Source organism: Haemaphysalis longicornis, unplaced genomic scaffold (genome assembly GCF_048455015.1).
Source record: "Haemaphysalis longicornis isolate Haplotype H1 unplaced genomic scaffold, Haemaphysalis longicornis Haplotype H1 scaffold_3, whole genome shotgun sequence".
Lineage (NCBI taxonomy): Eukaryota > Metazoa > Arthropoda > Arachnida > Ixodida > Ixodidae > Haemaphysalis > Haemaphysalis longicornis.
The window spans coordinates 6,733,164-6,750,958 of NW_027526335.1; the positions used below are offsets into that span (position 1 = coordinate 6,733,164).

The following is a 17,795-nucleotide window of genomic DNA, read 5'->3' on the forward strand; positions in this document are numbered from 1 at the left end:
GCTACCAGTGAAATTGATTGAAACTGCTTGAATTCCAGAGATAGAGGCTTCCTGATTTGTTTCTACTTATGGTTTTATTGAAAGCTCAAAGCTATAGTCTGGAAAGATCGAGCTTGCTAGGAGCCACAACGTACAAGTTCATTGTCATTACTGTGGCCGTTCTGAGATTCCCGATGGGTCGCCGCTTTTTTGGCGTAGTAATGAAAACTTATTGCCGCTTCCATGCTATGCGTTGAACTTTGAGGAACTGAACTACCGCATATCACTCTTGTCTGCGCCTTTCGTTCGGAAATACGGCGAAAAAAAGGCACGAAGCGCGTCTACAATGTGCATTCTGCCGGGCCGATCAGCGGAGCATATCCACACTAGCAGCGCGACGCTGTCGCCAGCTACATGTTGATCTTGCGGCGAATAACGAGGTTTGCGAGCTGCGATGCCCTCTTAGAGCGAAAGCTGTAATACTCCCCCATTCTTACACCATGCTCCAGATACAAGCCCAGAAAACGCCTTCTAGCGTAAGTTTGGCAGATCAGCGAAGGTGAAGGGCGCGCCTCTTGCGGTTGCGCAGTGAAAGCGGCTAGTCGCTCGTTCATTGCAGGGAGGGGGGTGGGGGTGCGGAGAGGAGGATAGGGGGAAGAGTACAGGGTACGTGCCACTGCAAAATGTCCAAGAAGCCGCTGACTGCATGTAAGTTCACTGCGCGTTCGCGTCTATAGTGCCGACTGCGACGGGCAGCGTGTATGCTTTGTCCAGAGGTGTAATTGTGTGCGCGTTCACTGCGTACAAAAATCGCGAAACCGAGCTCTCGATCGACAAACTTGCCTTAACCGCGCTCAACCACAGTGAAATTTTTTCTCGCAGTGGGAGTACCAAGTGGGCCCGTTGGAGGGAGTGAGTGCGGCCGACCACCTTTGGATGTCACGCTACATTCTCCATCGCGTGGCGGAGGATTTCGGCCTGCTGGTGAGCCTGGACCCCATGCCGTACCCTCCCGGGGACTGGATCGGATCCGCCGCTCACACGAACTTCAGCACGAAGGCTATGCGCGAAGAGGGTGGCGTTGAGTAAGTCAATAATAGCACATGTAATATATTCTCTCTAATCCTCGCATTGAAAAATACACCGTATACTGCTTTAATGGAATGGGCTTCCAAGGTGAAATCGCTGTATCTAAGGGAGCAAATTTAACTACGAAGCCCTTCTGCTGTTACAGCCTGCAGGCAAATCTTGAAATAAGTGTCTTTAAAAATTTTCCGAGCAAACTGCCTTTTCCTTCACACTTCAAGTTTACACGATGGTCACATTTATTAGTATATATTGTTTAACACCAATAACGGTAACAGCAGTTACCCGCTTACGTAGATATTGAATAGAAACAATTCTTCGTTGTGGTAGAACCGGCTGCTATCTTGAGAAAATTGCAGCCCTAGAACGGTGGCGCCACCTGGCGTATTCAGAATGAAACGCGCGATGCTGTTCGCGGAATAGTGGATTATTTTGTTAACAGTCCGTAGCCAGTTTACTGTTGTTATTAGTGTGATCAGGCTAAACAAGCCACGAATAGAAATTATTGATCTGCCGCCACGTTTGGCTGCGCCCTCTCACGAAGCGAGCATGGGGCGTTTCATTCTGTGTACGTTGTCTCAGCGAAATTGCGGCAAAGCTATGGTTGCAACTACAAGACCGGCAAGACGGAGAATGATCTTAGTTCACAAATTTGTTGCCCAAACGCGGCGCCTCAGTTACACAAAGCAACCTTTCTAGGAAAAAAGAATAATACCTCACCTGTTACAGAACCAGCTGCGATCTGGGGGTCCTTCGGTTTGTTTTCTCATTGAGTGCTGTGTTAACACATCATTTGATAAAAAACTAACAAAACAGGCCAAGTTTATCTGGGCCACCATTATACTCGTCCTATTTTCCCCCAGTTAGTTGAACAATATGGTTGCGGTTCAGCTAGCGTACCAGTGAGGACATTGCAAAGTATAATACCGGCATAAATTATGACTTTAAGCGTAATGGGTAGAAAAAACACCGGGCCAAATAGCTAACGAGGCATTACCAAAAACCATGCAATATAAACGAATTTGATAATACTGACTCAGAGGGTTTTATTCTGTTTTTTTTTTGTTGTTGTTGTTGTCGGAGATGAAAGGCGGCAACTTGTTTTTTTTCTTGCAGGACCTTCTAAGGTGCTAGCTTAGGTTACCTTAGTGTTTAGTTCCACTTAAATCATTCCGCTTCGTGTGTTTCGTGTGTTCCGAATTAAAGAAACACCGTATCTGCGCAGCGGAAAGCAATAAAGTACTGTGAAAGAGTATAACCAAGAAGGAGTTTCTGAAGCACGCCCAAAGCTGCATACGCCTCCGTTTTCGTGTTTAGACTTGATTACAATCACGAACACCCCCTTTTTCAGCCGCAGCCAACTGAAATAACCATTGCGGATTAAAGTGTATGTACTGTTTCATTCAATATATACATGTTGCGGTATTGATTCCGCAACTATCGTCTTCGAACTTAATTAAAATTTAGACAGAGATGACCGTTAGAACTGACTCAATAGCGCGGTCCTATATAAACTGGTTGCGATTCTATGGGGCAGTTAGATATCGGCGTGAGCGGGAACCTTTTTTTTTTTTTTTTTGTGCAGGGCTATCAGAACAGCGATCAAGAAACTCGAGGAAAATGATGCAGCCCACTTGTCCAAGTACGACCCGAGCAAGACAAAACGCAACAGTCTGCGAATCACGTCGGGGATGATGACCACGCCCAGGCCGAACTTCTCTAGCGATTCGTGCTCAAAGGAAGTCAGCGTCCGTATACCACTGAAGGTGGCCGAAAGCGGGAAGGGCTACTTCGAGGATCGCAGACCGGGGGCCAACGCGGATCCCTACACAGTGTGCGAGGCAATCGTAAGAACAGTATGCCTTAACTGAAAGGCCGCTCTCATGAAACACTGACCGGACTAGTATCTGTGGTAAACGGAAACCCGCAATTGATCGTTGACCACTTACTTTGTTAGTTACAAGCGTGTACAACAGATGGAGAACGCGCCACCCGCTAGACCACCCGTTCGAAGACATTTGGAAGGTGCTGAAAACGACCGTGTAGTAGAGGTATAAGACCACCAGCAGAATGCGCTGTACCATAATGCTGTAATAAAACATTTACTCTTTGAAGCCTTTCGGCGGTGATTGAGCCAATGATCATTCGATTTATATACCAAGCACATCTTCATGAACGGCAACGTTTTTTTAGGGATGGAAGGCGGGTGGGGTGATATTTAGACGTCGCTCTTTTAGCACCGCCTTTAACGCGAAGCTTTACTACTTTCGTCCAGCGGTTTCACCGCGGATGCCCAAATTTACCTTTTGCCCTTGAATGAAAGCGATGCGGACCTCTTTTTGTGAACGTTGCACGTGACCGAACAACAACACAGTGGTCAACAACACACCTACATCAAACGTTAACCAAGCGAAACCAGGACTCAAACAGAGAAAGCCAAGCTTTTGCTTTGCATATCCAAGGTTAGCTGCGCTAAGCCGAGCCATTTTTTTTTAAACTGGCTCAATTGCCTGTGGTGATCCGCATGTAGATGAAGCAACACTTCTGCCATAACAGTGTTTATGAATTTACGAAGTACATATAAACAAATAACTTGCCTAATTACATGCACAGGTGGCACGGCTTATGTATGTCAACAGTACTTAGCGGAAAAGAAACCTCGGGCACACTTAAGGCAAAACACAAGTACATAGCGTTTCCTATCATTCTTTAAATTAAAAATAGGGATAGAATAGTTGGTTATAAAAATAGGGTAAAAACTCGGTGCTCGAAAGCGACGACCGGAATTAAAAAGAGGACCAGAAAACGCATGAAAGCGCCAAGTCAGGCCTAACACTGAGGACGTTTCCAGTGTGGTCAAGCGGTCGATCGCGCTGAAGCCGCGGTTTGGGCAGCGTGGAATTCTGCCAAGTTGCCCGATTGACAGCAAACTGTGCAAAATCAAAACCATAGGACGAAAAGAAACTCGCAGAACCACGCAACCGGGAAGTGTCAAATAAATGCTTAAGCCCCTGTGCTCTATCCTCAGCCGGTTTAAAGTCTGCTTCACCAGTACATGTATTTGTATTGCATGCAGCTGCGGGGAAGACAAGTACGTGCAGATGAAGAGAATTTCTTGATTGAAAAGAAGAATTTCGTGAGTGTGTCGCGTTTCGTCGTGTGTCTCTTCATTCGTCTTCGTGACTAAGTAGCACTTTTTCAGTCATGAACGTGTAGCAACACGCTCAACTCACAGTTCTCCTAAGAGAATTTTTTTATGTGCCATATACGAGCCAGCTACTTAGCAAGAAGGCGCTATGCCCTTTTAATATACACAAAAGCCCCGCGTATCCGTAGAGCTATTTACCTAGACCTTCAAGGAAGGCTTCATTACTAAGCAGAAATTCTTGCTCTAAAGACATTTCTTTAAGGGCGATATATGAAATTTTACATGAAAATATGAAGGCGTAAGTCCTTTACTAATTAGCTCCATGAGACAAGACGTATCCAAAAAGGGTCGTTATACACACAGTCCCTTTAAAGCCGGCTTAACAACTGTTCCTAGGCCTATTCCTAGGAAGATATTTCTTAGGGATAAAATCAGCAGTCTTATATGAAAGTATAAACCTCTCACTGCTGCGTCGGCAGATGGTGCTCTGTCAAGCTGCATGTTTGCAGCCTTTTGTCAGTCCGCTTTTTAAGCTCTGCACTGACATTGGTGGAAATGAAACCTCTTGTCTTGTCTTGTCTACCGTCTCTTTATTACCATTTCAGAGCGCAGCTCTTAAGCGCCCATTCCTGTAGTTTCGCGCCGTCCGTCGCCGTCTGCCTCGCTGTAACTTAGAGAGCGAAAAGAGCACTGAAGATAGAGCGACCAGGAAAGCGGAGGATGAGAGCAGGAGGAGGAATAAACATTTATTCCACAGAAAAGTTCCGTTATGGGAGACCTCCTTAGTCCAAGAAGCCTTGGCCCTTGGCTGCCCGGCGGGCCCTGTCCACCAGTCGTTGCTGGTCTTGAGGGCATGTAAAGTACGTTATTGTGTTAGTTGGTCGATCATATTTAAGAGATGTATAGCGCAAAAAAAGACGAAGGACAAAGAATGCACGAGGACAAAGCGCTAACGTTTTGCGCTTTGTTCTCGTGCATTCTGTGTCCTTCGTCTTTTTTTGCGCTATACATCTCTTAAATACACTTGAGGGCATGAGCTGGTCAGCTTGTCCTCCCACTGCTCCAGGGTTGCGTTCGATAGGGGGTTAATGATGGTAATTGTCGACACTCCCAGACAATGTGGTTGAGAGTATGGTGAAATTGTGAGGAGAAAGGCGGTATGGCGTCGGGGCTGCACAAGACGTGTTCCGCGGCGGGGATGCGCTACGAGCTAACGCCAGAGTAGCGGGCGAAGTCGTGCGTTCGATGATACCGCGATCTCTTTCTGAGATGAAGCAAGTACTGCCCGGGCAGAGCCTCAGCGCCGCCAGCGCCGGAATACAGAGAGAGAGAGAGAGAAAGAGAGAGAGAGAGAGAGAGAGAGAGAGAGAGAGAGAGAGAGAGAGAGAGAGAGAGAGAGAAGGGAAGGGAAGGGAAGGGAGGGAGAAAGGGGGTGAGAAGCAAAGCCTTAACGAATACTAAAAAGGCTAGCTTGCTACTTTCTGGCTAGCTTGCTACTTCCTACTAAATTCTGGCGTATTCTTAGCAATAAGTCAAAACACAGCCATATATAACTTATGGGCCTCGACGATATGCCTATAAGTACTGAAAAATGCGATGATGCCCTCAATGACTATTTTTGTTCCGTATTTTCGCATACTGGCACTTCTGTCATCGCCTCCGCGCTACCTCTTATCTCAAACACGATGCCTGTACTTCAGATCACCCCTGAGGGTATTTCTCACCTTATCAAGTCACTAAAAATATCTTCTTCAGCCAGTGTTGATCAAATCAACAGCTAACTACTAATAAACGCCATATTTCTTTCCAGTCAGATACTTTGTTTAATTTTCACACAATCGTTAGATTCCAGCATCGTTCCCGCCGAATGGAAAATAGCCCAAGTTCCTCTCTTCAAATCTGGCAATCGTGCAGTACCATCTAACTACCGCCCCATTTCCCTTACGTTTGTCTCTTGCAAGTTACTCGAACACATTATAGCATCAAACCTTCTGAAGTACCTTGAATCAATTAAGTTCTTTTACCCTCACCAACATGGTTTCCGCAAATCATTATCATGTGAGACTCAACTGGCTGAATTTACACACGACATCTTTCACTGCATGGATGCTAACATACAAGTCGACGCCATATTCTTAGATTTTTCAAAGGCATTTGATCGCGTCCTGCACAATCACCTCTTGCTTAAATTATCTACCCTCGGTATTCCCTCAAACTTGCTTCGCTGGCTGGAACACTTCCTAACTAACCGCATGCAACTAACTCTTGCTAATAACAAACACACACCACTCTCCAGCGTCACATATGGAGTACCCCAAGGCGCATGTCTGTCTCCTCTGCTCTTTCTAATTTACATAAATGATTTATCGACTAATATTAAAACAAAATTAAGGTTATTTGCCGACGACTGCGTCATATATAACCCTACCCAAAGCTCCATCGATAACAGCACCCTGCAGCATGATCTCGACTCCATTTCTTCATGATGCGATAAAGCGCTGATGCCTCTTAACCTTTCTAAATGCAAAGTAATGTCATTTTCTCGCAAGCACAATATAACCGAGCATTCATATAGCATCAAATCAACAGTGATTGATAGGACTGCAAAGTACAAATACCTCGGTGTGCACCTTACGTCATCTCTATCCTGGGTATCACACATTGAATTCATCTGCTCTGATGCTTCCCGCACACTTGGATTCCTGCGCCGAAACCTTCAGTCTGCATCATCCGATATTAAAAAGCTGGCATACCTAACATTCGTTCGCCCTAAGCTGGAATACGCATCATTCATTTGGAATCCTTCGCAGGCATATCTTTCTAACGATTTGGAATCAATTCAAAACCGCGCAACTCGTTTTATGACGTCACAGTACTCGAACGAAGTAAGTGTCACATCACTCAAACAAACCCTCGGTATTCCCAAGCTTGCATCTCGTCGCATTATCTCTCGCCTTTGCCTTCTTCACGCTTTCTATTACCCTCCTGAATCAAGACACGCTTTATTGATACCGCCGCCACGAACGTCATCCCGTTTGAATCACAATCATCCTATTGCCCCAATCACTTGCCATACGTCATCAATGAACTCGTTCTTCTTTCCTCATGCTATAGCGATGTGGAATACATTGCCGGATGATATCGCCTCATGTACTAACCGAAAAACATTTCGTGACAAGCTAAACTGTCAAATTGCTACGCTACCAATACTTATGTGATTAAACTCTTTTTAAAACATGTGAAATGCTGTTCCCTTCTACGAGTTGTGTTTTACCTCTGTTATCTTGTAATTAATTTTTTTGCCTTCCTTTTTTCTTACCCTTATTTGTTGTACATATGCTGTATACCTCGGCCAAGAGCCCCCCCCTTATGTAATGCCCTCGGGCCTTTAAGGTGGAAATAAATGAAATGAATTGAAATGAAATGAGATGGCGTAACATAGTGAGGCGAAAGAAGAGAGGAAAGGCGGAAGAAGTATGTAGTAACAATGAATAGCAGGGAGAAGAAAACGAAAGCACTTCGGAGTGTAGAAAAAATACAGCATTAGGAGAAACAATCTGAGGTTCTCAACGTTAAGGAACCTCGACTAATCCCGAGTCAGATAAAAAATTCTGCAGATATTCAGTGAATTATCTACTAACGCGTAGCATTCTTCTGCCGCTTGTCTTGAGTATGACGTATTTTCTGGCCAACCTATTTAGTTTAGCTCAATTCTGTCCGACCAATTATTTTCATTTATGCGATTATAACAATTATAAGTGAAACATTCACGAAATCTGCATTATTGCGGAAATGCAGGGCGTTATACGCTTTGCCATTTTCCGTAATTGCCTAGTATTTTTCTTATTTTGTGGTTTTTTGTTTCAAATTTAGTCCGACCAAGTATCTCAGTTTACGTTATTATAACGATTAGATTTGGAAGTATCGCGAAATCTGCATTATTGTGGAAATGCAGGGTCGTACACGGTTCGCCAATTTCAGAGGTAATATTTTTATTATATTTTTAAGTTTTTTAAAATTTTGTTATCCAGTTATCTCCATTCACGCTTATATAACCATGACAGGTGAAACTTTTGACAAATCTGCATTATTGTGGAAATTCCATGCGTTATACGTTTGGCCATTTCCCGTACTTTTTAAAACTATTTTTCCAATTTTTTAGTTTTCCAAAACTTCGTCGGACCAATGAGCTCTATTTACGTTATTATAACGATTAAATCTGAAACGTTTCCGAAATCTACAATATGATGGAAATGCCGGGCGTTACAGGGTTCGCCATGTTCCGTAATTATTTTATATTTTTCTTTTTTTTTTTCGTTTTCAAAATTTCGTTCGACCAATTATCTCCATTTACGCTAGTATAACGATGACAGGTGGAACTTTCGCGATATCTGCATCTTTATGGAAATTCCTTACCCGACCCTGGCTGTGTGGGTACTCGACAAAGAATGCTACGCATAAAAAGTCAAAAAAGCCTTTGTACCCTGCGCTGCATCAGCGAGATTTTGCCACGGACCAAGAAAGTGATGCAGTGCTAAATAGCCTTCGCGTAGCCGTCGCACTAGAGTACTCTTTGCACGCTGCGCGCAGTAGCACAAGACATGCAGACTCGTTCACAAGACTCGTTCACATAGCACACAGAGAGGTGCGCGCCGCGAAGCAGCAGCGATGCGCCGTCGACTGTGAAGTTTGAGCTGCGCTCAAATTTCGCATTAGGGAGTATCGTGATCATCAGTGAATTTTTTGTGTGCAGTGAAATTCTGACTCGGCAAGTGGGATGTGGCCAACGGCAAATCATTCAGTTTCTCTCCTCCTCCTCCTCCTCCTCCTCCTCCTCCTCCTCCTCCTCCTCCTCCTCCTCCTCCTCCTCCTCCTCCTCCTCCTCCTTCCTTCCCCCCCCCCCCCCTCCCCTCTTCGCCAGACAACCAGCGTCTGCCGCTTCTGAATGTACGGCTCCAGGCTATAGTAGAGTCTGCCTGGTTGGCTGTTTTCTAATCTCCCGTGTGTCCTAATTTACTTTGGCCAAGGATGCTTCAACCTAAGTTTAGGCTCGTGGAAGGAAGTACCTAACAGTCAAATGAGACAAACAATCACTCACTGCGAGAACGTTGGAGCGATTGCGGAAAAATATGTTTCGCATCGTCTGAGCAGCGCAAGGTATTTTCGATCGCGCTATGTAACGCAATGCTTAAGGCATTGTTTTTTGGCCATAATATTATTGATTATAGCGAAGAGAGAAATTAATCCAAGACGTTGTGGTGGATTTCTCGAGAACGCGGAAGCCCCTCGTCCCTCTCCATCAACAACTTGTGTTGTTGAGAGAGAGGGACGAGAGAGACACAACGACTTGTGTTGTCGGCCCGACGCACGCGCCATGATACAGATTCCCGTTTTTCCGCCCTGCCCAGACGTATTAACTCTTTCGCTACCGCCGGAAAATTGACTAATTTTAGGGGTCCAAGAAAACATTTTTTTCCCTGCTAAAAAATTGGTTAGGCACTAATTGCAGGAACACAAAATGCAGATTATTTAACGGCCTTTCCAATAACACCAGTTTTCTAAAGGTTTTTATATATCATAGTTGTAAAATGTAAAAAAAAATATCAAGATCAAAATTTTTGTCAAGTTGCCGAAAAAAATGATAAAAAAGAAGTTGTGTTTATCAAACCACCGGTAGTAGAAAAAAATTAGAATATACATTTTGTAGGGAAACATTTCAAAAACACGCCCTAGAAAAACTGTCGACTTGCGCGGAACAGTTTGTCAGATTTAAAAAAAATGTTAGCATACACGGTGCTCGTGTCATGCGGTGAAGCCCAACCTCCAATTCGAAATGTGCGATTTCGGGTGGTTTCCTGGAATAAACCTGTCGGTTTGTCATTATCAGAGGCACCAATTTGCCCCCACATAAGGTGAAAACATCTTGTCAATGGCTGACTTTTCATTTACAGCGAGCACAATATTTGGGACTAGCACGCGATGTGGAAAAAAACATGCATGAAGTTGAAAATGGAACGCCGTGGCTGATGCTTTTTGTCGTTCACGGTCAGTTATCTCTCAAAACATAAAGCTGAGCTTTATTATCATCTTCTTACTCACAATTGTAGCCTTGCTCGCAAAAATGAGGTACGGTGAGCTAGAATCGTGCCCTGCGATCTTTGGCCGAGTAGCAGTTGCGCGACGAAAAAGATCAGTACAACGAGCCTTCTCTATTGCAGCGCCACCTAACATTTTCAAATGAAACAGTCAAAAACTTCTTGGAGACTCCGTCCGAATAGACAGTTCAACTAAGCAGCAACATTAGACACCCGGATATATCCTCGCATGGAAACGAAACTGGAAGTCGAACAGCTGGCAGTGTAAGGCCGGTTTGAAGCGCTGTCCTCGGCGGAACAGATATCTGGCGACTGGGTGTGACCTTTTGACTTGCATCTGAAGTTCTTATCGCAGAAATCGGGTTAGGGTGGGGGAAATCAGGAGCGCCGTGCTTTGTTCGAGGATCAGTCACGGACGCTCCAGGCGCCATGGCAGGTAGCCTTGAAGTTGGGTAACTGCGTAGTAACGCTAAATATGAATTTCGCGATGCAGAAACAAAACCGAAACTGTTGTAAACTGTTTGTGAATGGTCCTGGGGTAAGTAGAACTACCACAGTACTTAGAACAACGTGCGCAAAGGAAATAAAACTGCCTAAAACCATAAAGTAGCTTTGCAACCAGGCACTGCTTGACATTTTCAGACGACTTCTGGGATTATTACTGTCAGAGCGCAAACCGGACGATTGAAAATCGTTTGCTAGTTCCCCTTTCACGCCCTGATAGCAAAAAACAAGCGCTGGTGCAGAGTAATTACGAGTTGCACGCATTCTTCGTTGGTAGCAGTGACGCGCGATGACCACGCCCCTTTTCCACACCCAGGTGATTCAAAAGCGTGTCAAAAATCGCGTTTCCGTAGCAAAAATGAAAACAAAACTGATTTTGAAAGGCCATTTTCTGATCTAACTCCGAACATCTTTACTTGTTCGAGAAACGCATGGAACGCTATGAAAAGGCGCTCCCAAAAGTATCGATCAAATTGATCAATTTTGATAGGTGCGGTAGCGAAAGAGTTAAACACTGCTTATCTGGTTGGCTTGCGATTTTGAGGGCTTTTGAGTAGCCAGTAAGTCGGGCTCCGGCTCGCTCTGAGGTCTTTTTGACGCGGTCTTTAACGGCAGGAAAATGGAATGAGAATGGCAAAGGAAAAGGACAACCTTAATTATTCATTTATCGGCAAATATGGCATCATTCGCTGTCAAGCAAAAGCTGAGAGTTCTACGAATCGCGTGAGGTTGCGATTACAACGAAAAGTCATTCAGCCTTTAATGTCATTTTTAGAATCCTCATAGGTGAGCTTCATAGTCGCGGTGTAGCTACACTGCATAAATCCCCAAATTCGGTGTAGAGTAAACCGTGCAAGAAATTCGTCAAACGCGCAAGTGCATGTGTCGATAGAGGCGCTAGCAAGCAAGCTTTGTAAGAGCTAACCCCGATTCTAGACTGCCCCGGGAGTGTTGGATAATTACAGGACCGAAAGGATTGTATTTGGCACCATATTTGTTCCGGCAACGACTTTTCCACGGTATGGCGCGCACCCGCACATTTGTTAGAAGCGACTGAAATAGAAGTCCATCTTGTCGTTCATCGCAGAGACAAAAGATTGGTAATGCAGGAGGGAACCTGCAGCGCTTTCGTAATGCGCCATCCGCAGCACGCTGCCTTCATTTGCATCGCCCGACAATTACGCCTGGCGCCAGGGACAACATCGGAGCAGTACTATTTTTTCCAAATCCATTGTGTGACTCCACAACCAAGTTTCAAGCCGCTATGTCTCGCTTAAGTGCGCTACGATGGCGTGACCTCGGCTCGTTATCGGAACATATTGTATTTCGCCAGCTCTTTTCTTTGCGAAAGAGCAAAACTGAAAATCGCCAATCCACCAGCTAGGCTTAAACCGCTGAATGGGGTTTTGTGGAAAACGACCAAACGACAAAAAAAAAAAAAAAAAAAAAAAAAAACTCGCCTCGACATTGGCAGTCTTAATGTCTTAGATTGCAGAAAAGGGTTGCAGGCTAGTTGGAATTTTTCGACACGTCATGGACACTCGAGCCAAGGCCCGAGGTTCACGGCCCCCTGCACCCCGAACTGTCGGGGAAGGACTGGCTACGACCTTCAAGCGTAGGATACAATTACAATTACCAAGGTTCATTCGGCAGTGCTGATTACGCTGTTTTCAATTGGCGCCACGTGCCTGGTCTTGAAGAAAAATTTCGAGTATGGCAGGCAATGTGATAAGCAAATAACAAAATCGGGGGCGGCTGTCTGCTCTTGGAACAGCCTAGCTGACGACGGCAACAGCAGCCTTTGCTTATTGCGCATGCGGCTACTCTCGCCCAGTTTGCCGTATCGCTCCATCACGCGGCGCTAATCGACCGAACGGTCGACGCTCCCGTGACATCGGTAAAAAATTGGGCGGGTGTACAAATGCATCATGCACGGGATGCAGGTTGATCATTCGGCATCGGCGACGGCGATCAATACCAAACTCCCCTTTTCCGTGGCCCGGATAAGTGCGGTTGTTATTGTTATGTTTTTGCCTTCGAAGGGGCGATCATAAAGGTCTCGCCACACCTTGCGCTTTTACGCATTCACCATAGCACGGCAGGCCGACAGGAGCGCAACTGGCGCCGCTCCAAATGGCCGGGTCGGCCAACCTTGGGCGTTTTGTATTGGCCTTCATTCCATTTGTTCTCAGGTCGACTACACGTGCGTGACCGATCTCAGGCCCAAACCGACGTCACATTCGATTTCCCACCTGCGCTTACCGACAAAAGAAGCCCTCAGGACATTAATCTTATTGCAGCGCTGCTCAAAGACGCGCCTCGTGGCATATTCGATAAAGAAAAAAAAAAGAAATATATCCGTACAGAGTGGTGATTACGGGAGATTTCTGGTCGCCAATCTTATCGAGCGGCAAGTGTAGCAATGTAGCAAACAAAACCCAATTTCAAGTTCAGATGCTCTTTATCTCGGCCTAACTAATCTAGAGCAAGTTTTATCCGTTGTTATTGTGAGAGGCGTCACGGGGTTTCATTGAGATACGCACTAATCATTCCCTTCAGCCCCTACTATCTGACCAGCGATATGCCCCGCCACGGCCCTGTCCCATATAGATCCCCCATCGATGTGCTGTGACGATTAGAGTGATACCGAGGCTGCGAAAACCTTATCTTGGTGAATTATACGCCGATCCTCTTTCATAATTACTTTAATGGCGACGTATAAAGGCCTCGCTACATCGCAGCGCTCAAATCTCACGATTAATTGAATAAGATAGAGCAGTCTTTCGACCGCAGCAAAAGATGTTGCAGAATACGCACCATAATGCTTCCCTCTTAGCCAAAAGAGAGCAACGGGGGAGTGTCATTGCTCCTTTGGGGGACTAACTGCAACCATTAGTCTCATACGAGAGTAAATGCTAGGGGACTAATGACTGATGGATTGCAGGGTTAACGCGCCGACGCACCACAGGCGATGAGGCGATGTTGGCTGTGTGGGGGGCAGTTGAGGCAGTATTTTGTGGCGGGGCAGGAGTCGGTACGAGACAATTGCTGACCACCTCACCTTCGTCGAGCGAGCGGGAGCCAGCCTTGGGTAGTTAGCTTGGTCAACGGAGGGGGTGTAGGTAGGGGTTGGGTGATGACGTTTCTGAAAGCAGGCGGGGGTGATGCTTCAGCTTGCGTTTGCACTCCTTGCTGGCGGTAGTGTGAGCAAGTTCACAGAGTTTGCAGCAGGGCCCAAAGTCATGGGTCAGAGCGGGGTGGGGGGTTCGGCATTGCGCGCAAATGTTCCTGTGGGGATCGGGGCAGATGTCTTGACAGTGACAAACCGAAAAAAGATTTATTTCTTGCATGCAGACGTAACTGCAGAAAAAAAAGGCCTGCTGTCCGGGTGCTTCCCGATTAAAGTAATAGTATTGTACTGTTATAATGGTATTTTGTGTCTTATTCTTGTCTAAGGAGCAACTAAACCTGCTAAGTATACAGCGGTCAGAACAGAGGGCTTTTTAGAGCCGCAGAGCCGCAAACAAATGGCGTTTATCGCATGTGAAAGGAAGAAAAAGTATAGCCCCTACAGCTGCTGGTATCACGACTCAAGCTTTGATCGATAAAGAACATTGTGTTTTGTTTTGTGAAGGTACCCTCTATGTTTAACCTATTGTACTTCAGCGCCCTAGTTTTGGGAAATTTAGGTAACCGACCAGTTGGGTGCACGACGTTTAGAGTACCTCGAATTCACAAGATCTGCAGAAGGTAAATATAAAATACAAACCAGAATTTTGTGCCTTTAGAAGGAAGAGGACCAGGAACGATGTGTTACGCCTTACTTAGAAAATCGCATCAGTTGCCGTTTTCCCTCTTGCACATTATTCTCTCCTTCACCATCTTTTATGCCGGTTTAGGACATTTCGGGGCAGGACGTTTTGGTGCGGGAATTTGGGTGCACGGAAATATCGGTGTACGGGCATTTCGGTGCACGGACATTTCGGTGCGCAAAGTTTTCGGCGACTGTATTATCGCGTACTTGCTTGTTGAAGCAGATGTTAAATTTTTATTTTCGCATATCGTGGGTTCTGGACAACAATCTAACACAGTGATTGCATTTTTAGATTGATGCCATGCCTGATTTTTGCCATTAATTTTTAGAAACTGAACATTTGTATATTTTTGTTTTATGCCTCGTTCAGGGGACACCTGCTATGCATCTAATTGATTAAATTATTCTTCAAATGTATTTTGTTAAATATACGAGACGGCGTTAATTTTTATTGGCTTTCTTGCGACATTCAGATCAGCTAAGAGACTTAGCCGGTATTTACTCCAATTGAGGGCGCACTCTCACTATCCACAAAAGGTAGTTTTACAAACATTCCACTGCCCCCCAAAATGCAGAAATTTTCATATAGAGTTTTCTATTGGCCGCGCTGTCACGCTAAAATGCATTTGCAAACACGGTCGTCGCCAGCTTTTTTACGGACAAGTCTACGATATTGTCGCGGATGGGAAGAACGGGCCTTTTTGAAAACAGCTACATCATCTATATCTTCTTAATGCTGGTATAGCGCGTACGGTTTGTGCTTACAAACTCCTCTCATTCTCTGTTCCGGCAAACCAACCTTCACCTTATGTTTAGATGCTTACTTTCATCTCACTGTAATTTTTAGATACGAAGCATCTCATGATCGGGGCTGTGTCCCTCCCTCCCTCGTTGTCGTTGTCCGCCGTCCGCACTCTACTGCGCATGCTCGTCTCTTCAGCCCTGTCAGTGCTTGGGCTGACGTCAGCGCAGTCCACTATAAAAAGAAATAGTTAGGCGGCGCCCGGTCTCGATCCCACGACTCTCTGGCCGCAACGGGAGGTACCTGGCGCTCTTCCCACTGCGCTACAAACTGAGACGGGAGCATGGGCTACGAACGCGCCTTATGTCCTTCACTCATTGAAACTTCGTCAAGAAGCTACTGATACAACGGAGGCACGCGAAGCTGAACGTCAACGGAAACGACGAATTGAAAACTAATGGGAACTTCAGTCGACCCCATGGCTGCTTCGCATACTACTCAGGGTTTTCCTACGGGAAGGTGGTGCAATTTTTTTTGTTTCAGCAGCTAACCCCCCCCCCCCCCCCGACCCCCACCCCTTGTTCTCAAGTTTCAATATACCCCACATTTCTTTCTCAAATATAGTATTTTCAGTGTTTTCCCGAAAATCTTAAAGCCTTCGGAGTTAGCGGTCTCTCAGCAGCGTTGCTGGATTGCTGCAAAAAAAAGCTATACATTCACCACGAGATATACATTCACCGAAATGTCCGCATCGAGAGGTCCTGCACCAACGAAATGTCCCTGCACCAAAACGTCCGTGCACCGAAATGTCCGTGCACAGAAAAGTCCGCACCGAAACGTCCTGCACACAAACGCCGTACAGTCGAAAGCTTTATGACAGTAAACACGGGAGCGCGTATTGCTGAGTGCATGCAGAGCGGTCTAGCGGTGGGATGGCGAACTATCGTAGCTCGTGCATTTGGCGGATCCACTCCCTGACTGCGGTTGATTGTGCTTTTGTATGCTGCGGTAGCTACGTTAGATATCTGGAAACGCTTCCAGAGAATACATGCGCCAATGAGGCGCGAAACGGAGCGAACGCATTAAAACGTTCGCTTTTCGCTGCCTGATTGGGTGATAAAAAACGTGTTATCCTCCGTTACGTAACTAATGCAGCAGACAGCCGCGCGATAAATCGCTTTCAGGGAGTGCGCCCACCAACCGCACAAACTGCGAGAGCACGCCAGCCTCTCACCAAAGCGCTCTGCATGTGGCTGTGCATCTAAATGTCCGGGTCCCCTTTTATGGGATATAAAAACTGCTCCAAGCACCATTTTAATGACGTTCATACCAAATGAATACATGTTCCAGTACGTTTCGACTTATTCTAAAGTATCATCGGGAGACCGAAGTGAAATTATAGCAATGGGAGAGCTAGTACATTCACTTTGCTTAGATATAGTTCAGCGAACCCATGAGGCGACGAGGAAAGTCTAGCATAACGACAGAACTCATCGCGGTTCTCTCCTGAAATCCCTAAAGATAATTGCATTACTTTAGATATGTCCCAAAATTAGAAAAAATCTGACATCCAATAACAAGAGCTTGAACGCATAGGGGTGCCAGATAGTGGCCGGCGCAGAGACATTGACACACATTTTTTCCCCGTATTAATCTAGCATTTGGAAACACCGAGCCAGAACTGGTGTTCTCCGCCAACTTGCTGTCCTTCTTTTACTTTGCTAATTGTATTTTCTATTCATTTTATTCGGCTTCAGTCACTCTTTCTTCAGCGTGTTCAGACTTTGTTCTTTAAAACCTTTCAAAAAATTGACCCGGATATTACAAAACAGCTCAAACTTTCAGCTCATCCAGAAGCGCTTATGCATTCTTGAGTGCGGCAGTAAAGGACAACGTGTGCTTGTGCTTGCATTATGAGCGAACCCGCACATATAAATGGTAATGCCCCCAAGCGAATACCAATTAAGACGACGCTGTGCATTGATTACAGATTCACGGCGCGTAGAGAATATAGAGAAAAAGAAGGGACTCCACAAAACGCTTTGTCTTTCTGGCCCCATTAACGACCGGTTAACGGAACGTAGACTAAATTAGAGTAGCTATGAGGATGGTCAGTTGTCTTTCCACTGCCACGGCTGCGTGCTATTGTTTGACCCCTGTGTTGTTAGAGCGAAGCATTGGAGGAAGATAGTTGGGGAGATAATCGAGGCGGACCTGATTATAAGAACACCGTCATCTTGAGTGACTGGGCCATCGCTTAGCCTGTCAGATAAGGAGTCCACATATTTCCATACTGTTTCAGCACGTCGGCATTGACGGTGAGAGCATGATAAGGGTACGTGTACTTATATGCACGTGCCTTTAGAATAAGATCAATTGGAAGTTAGTGCTGTGGGATGTCCCTTGAATCCTACGCCCTTCTCTGCC

General features: G+C 45.6%; 1 protein-coding gene across 6 annotated transcripts in view; it reads left to right on the forward strand.

The window, feature by feature from the left end:
* The window catches only part of LOC144173901 (glutamine synthetase-like), a 47,371-nt gene extending 44,183 nt beyond the window's left edge, over positions 1 to 3,188 (forward strand). For all 6 annotated transcript variants that reach the window (XM_077702225.1, XM_077702227.1, XM_077702229.1 and 3 more), the window contains 2 exons: positions 862 to 1,064; positions 2,651 to 3,188. In XM_077702225.1, the coding sequence (XP_077558351.1) occupies positions 862 to 1,064; positions 2,651 to 2,936 (489 nt within the window). In that variant the 3' untranslated portion in view covers positions 2,937 to 3,188. The remainder of the gene's footprint in view (positions 1 to 861; positions 1,065 to 2,650) is intronic.
* The last annotated feature ends 14,607 nt before the right edge of the window (positions 3,189 to 17,795 follow it).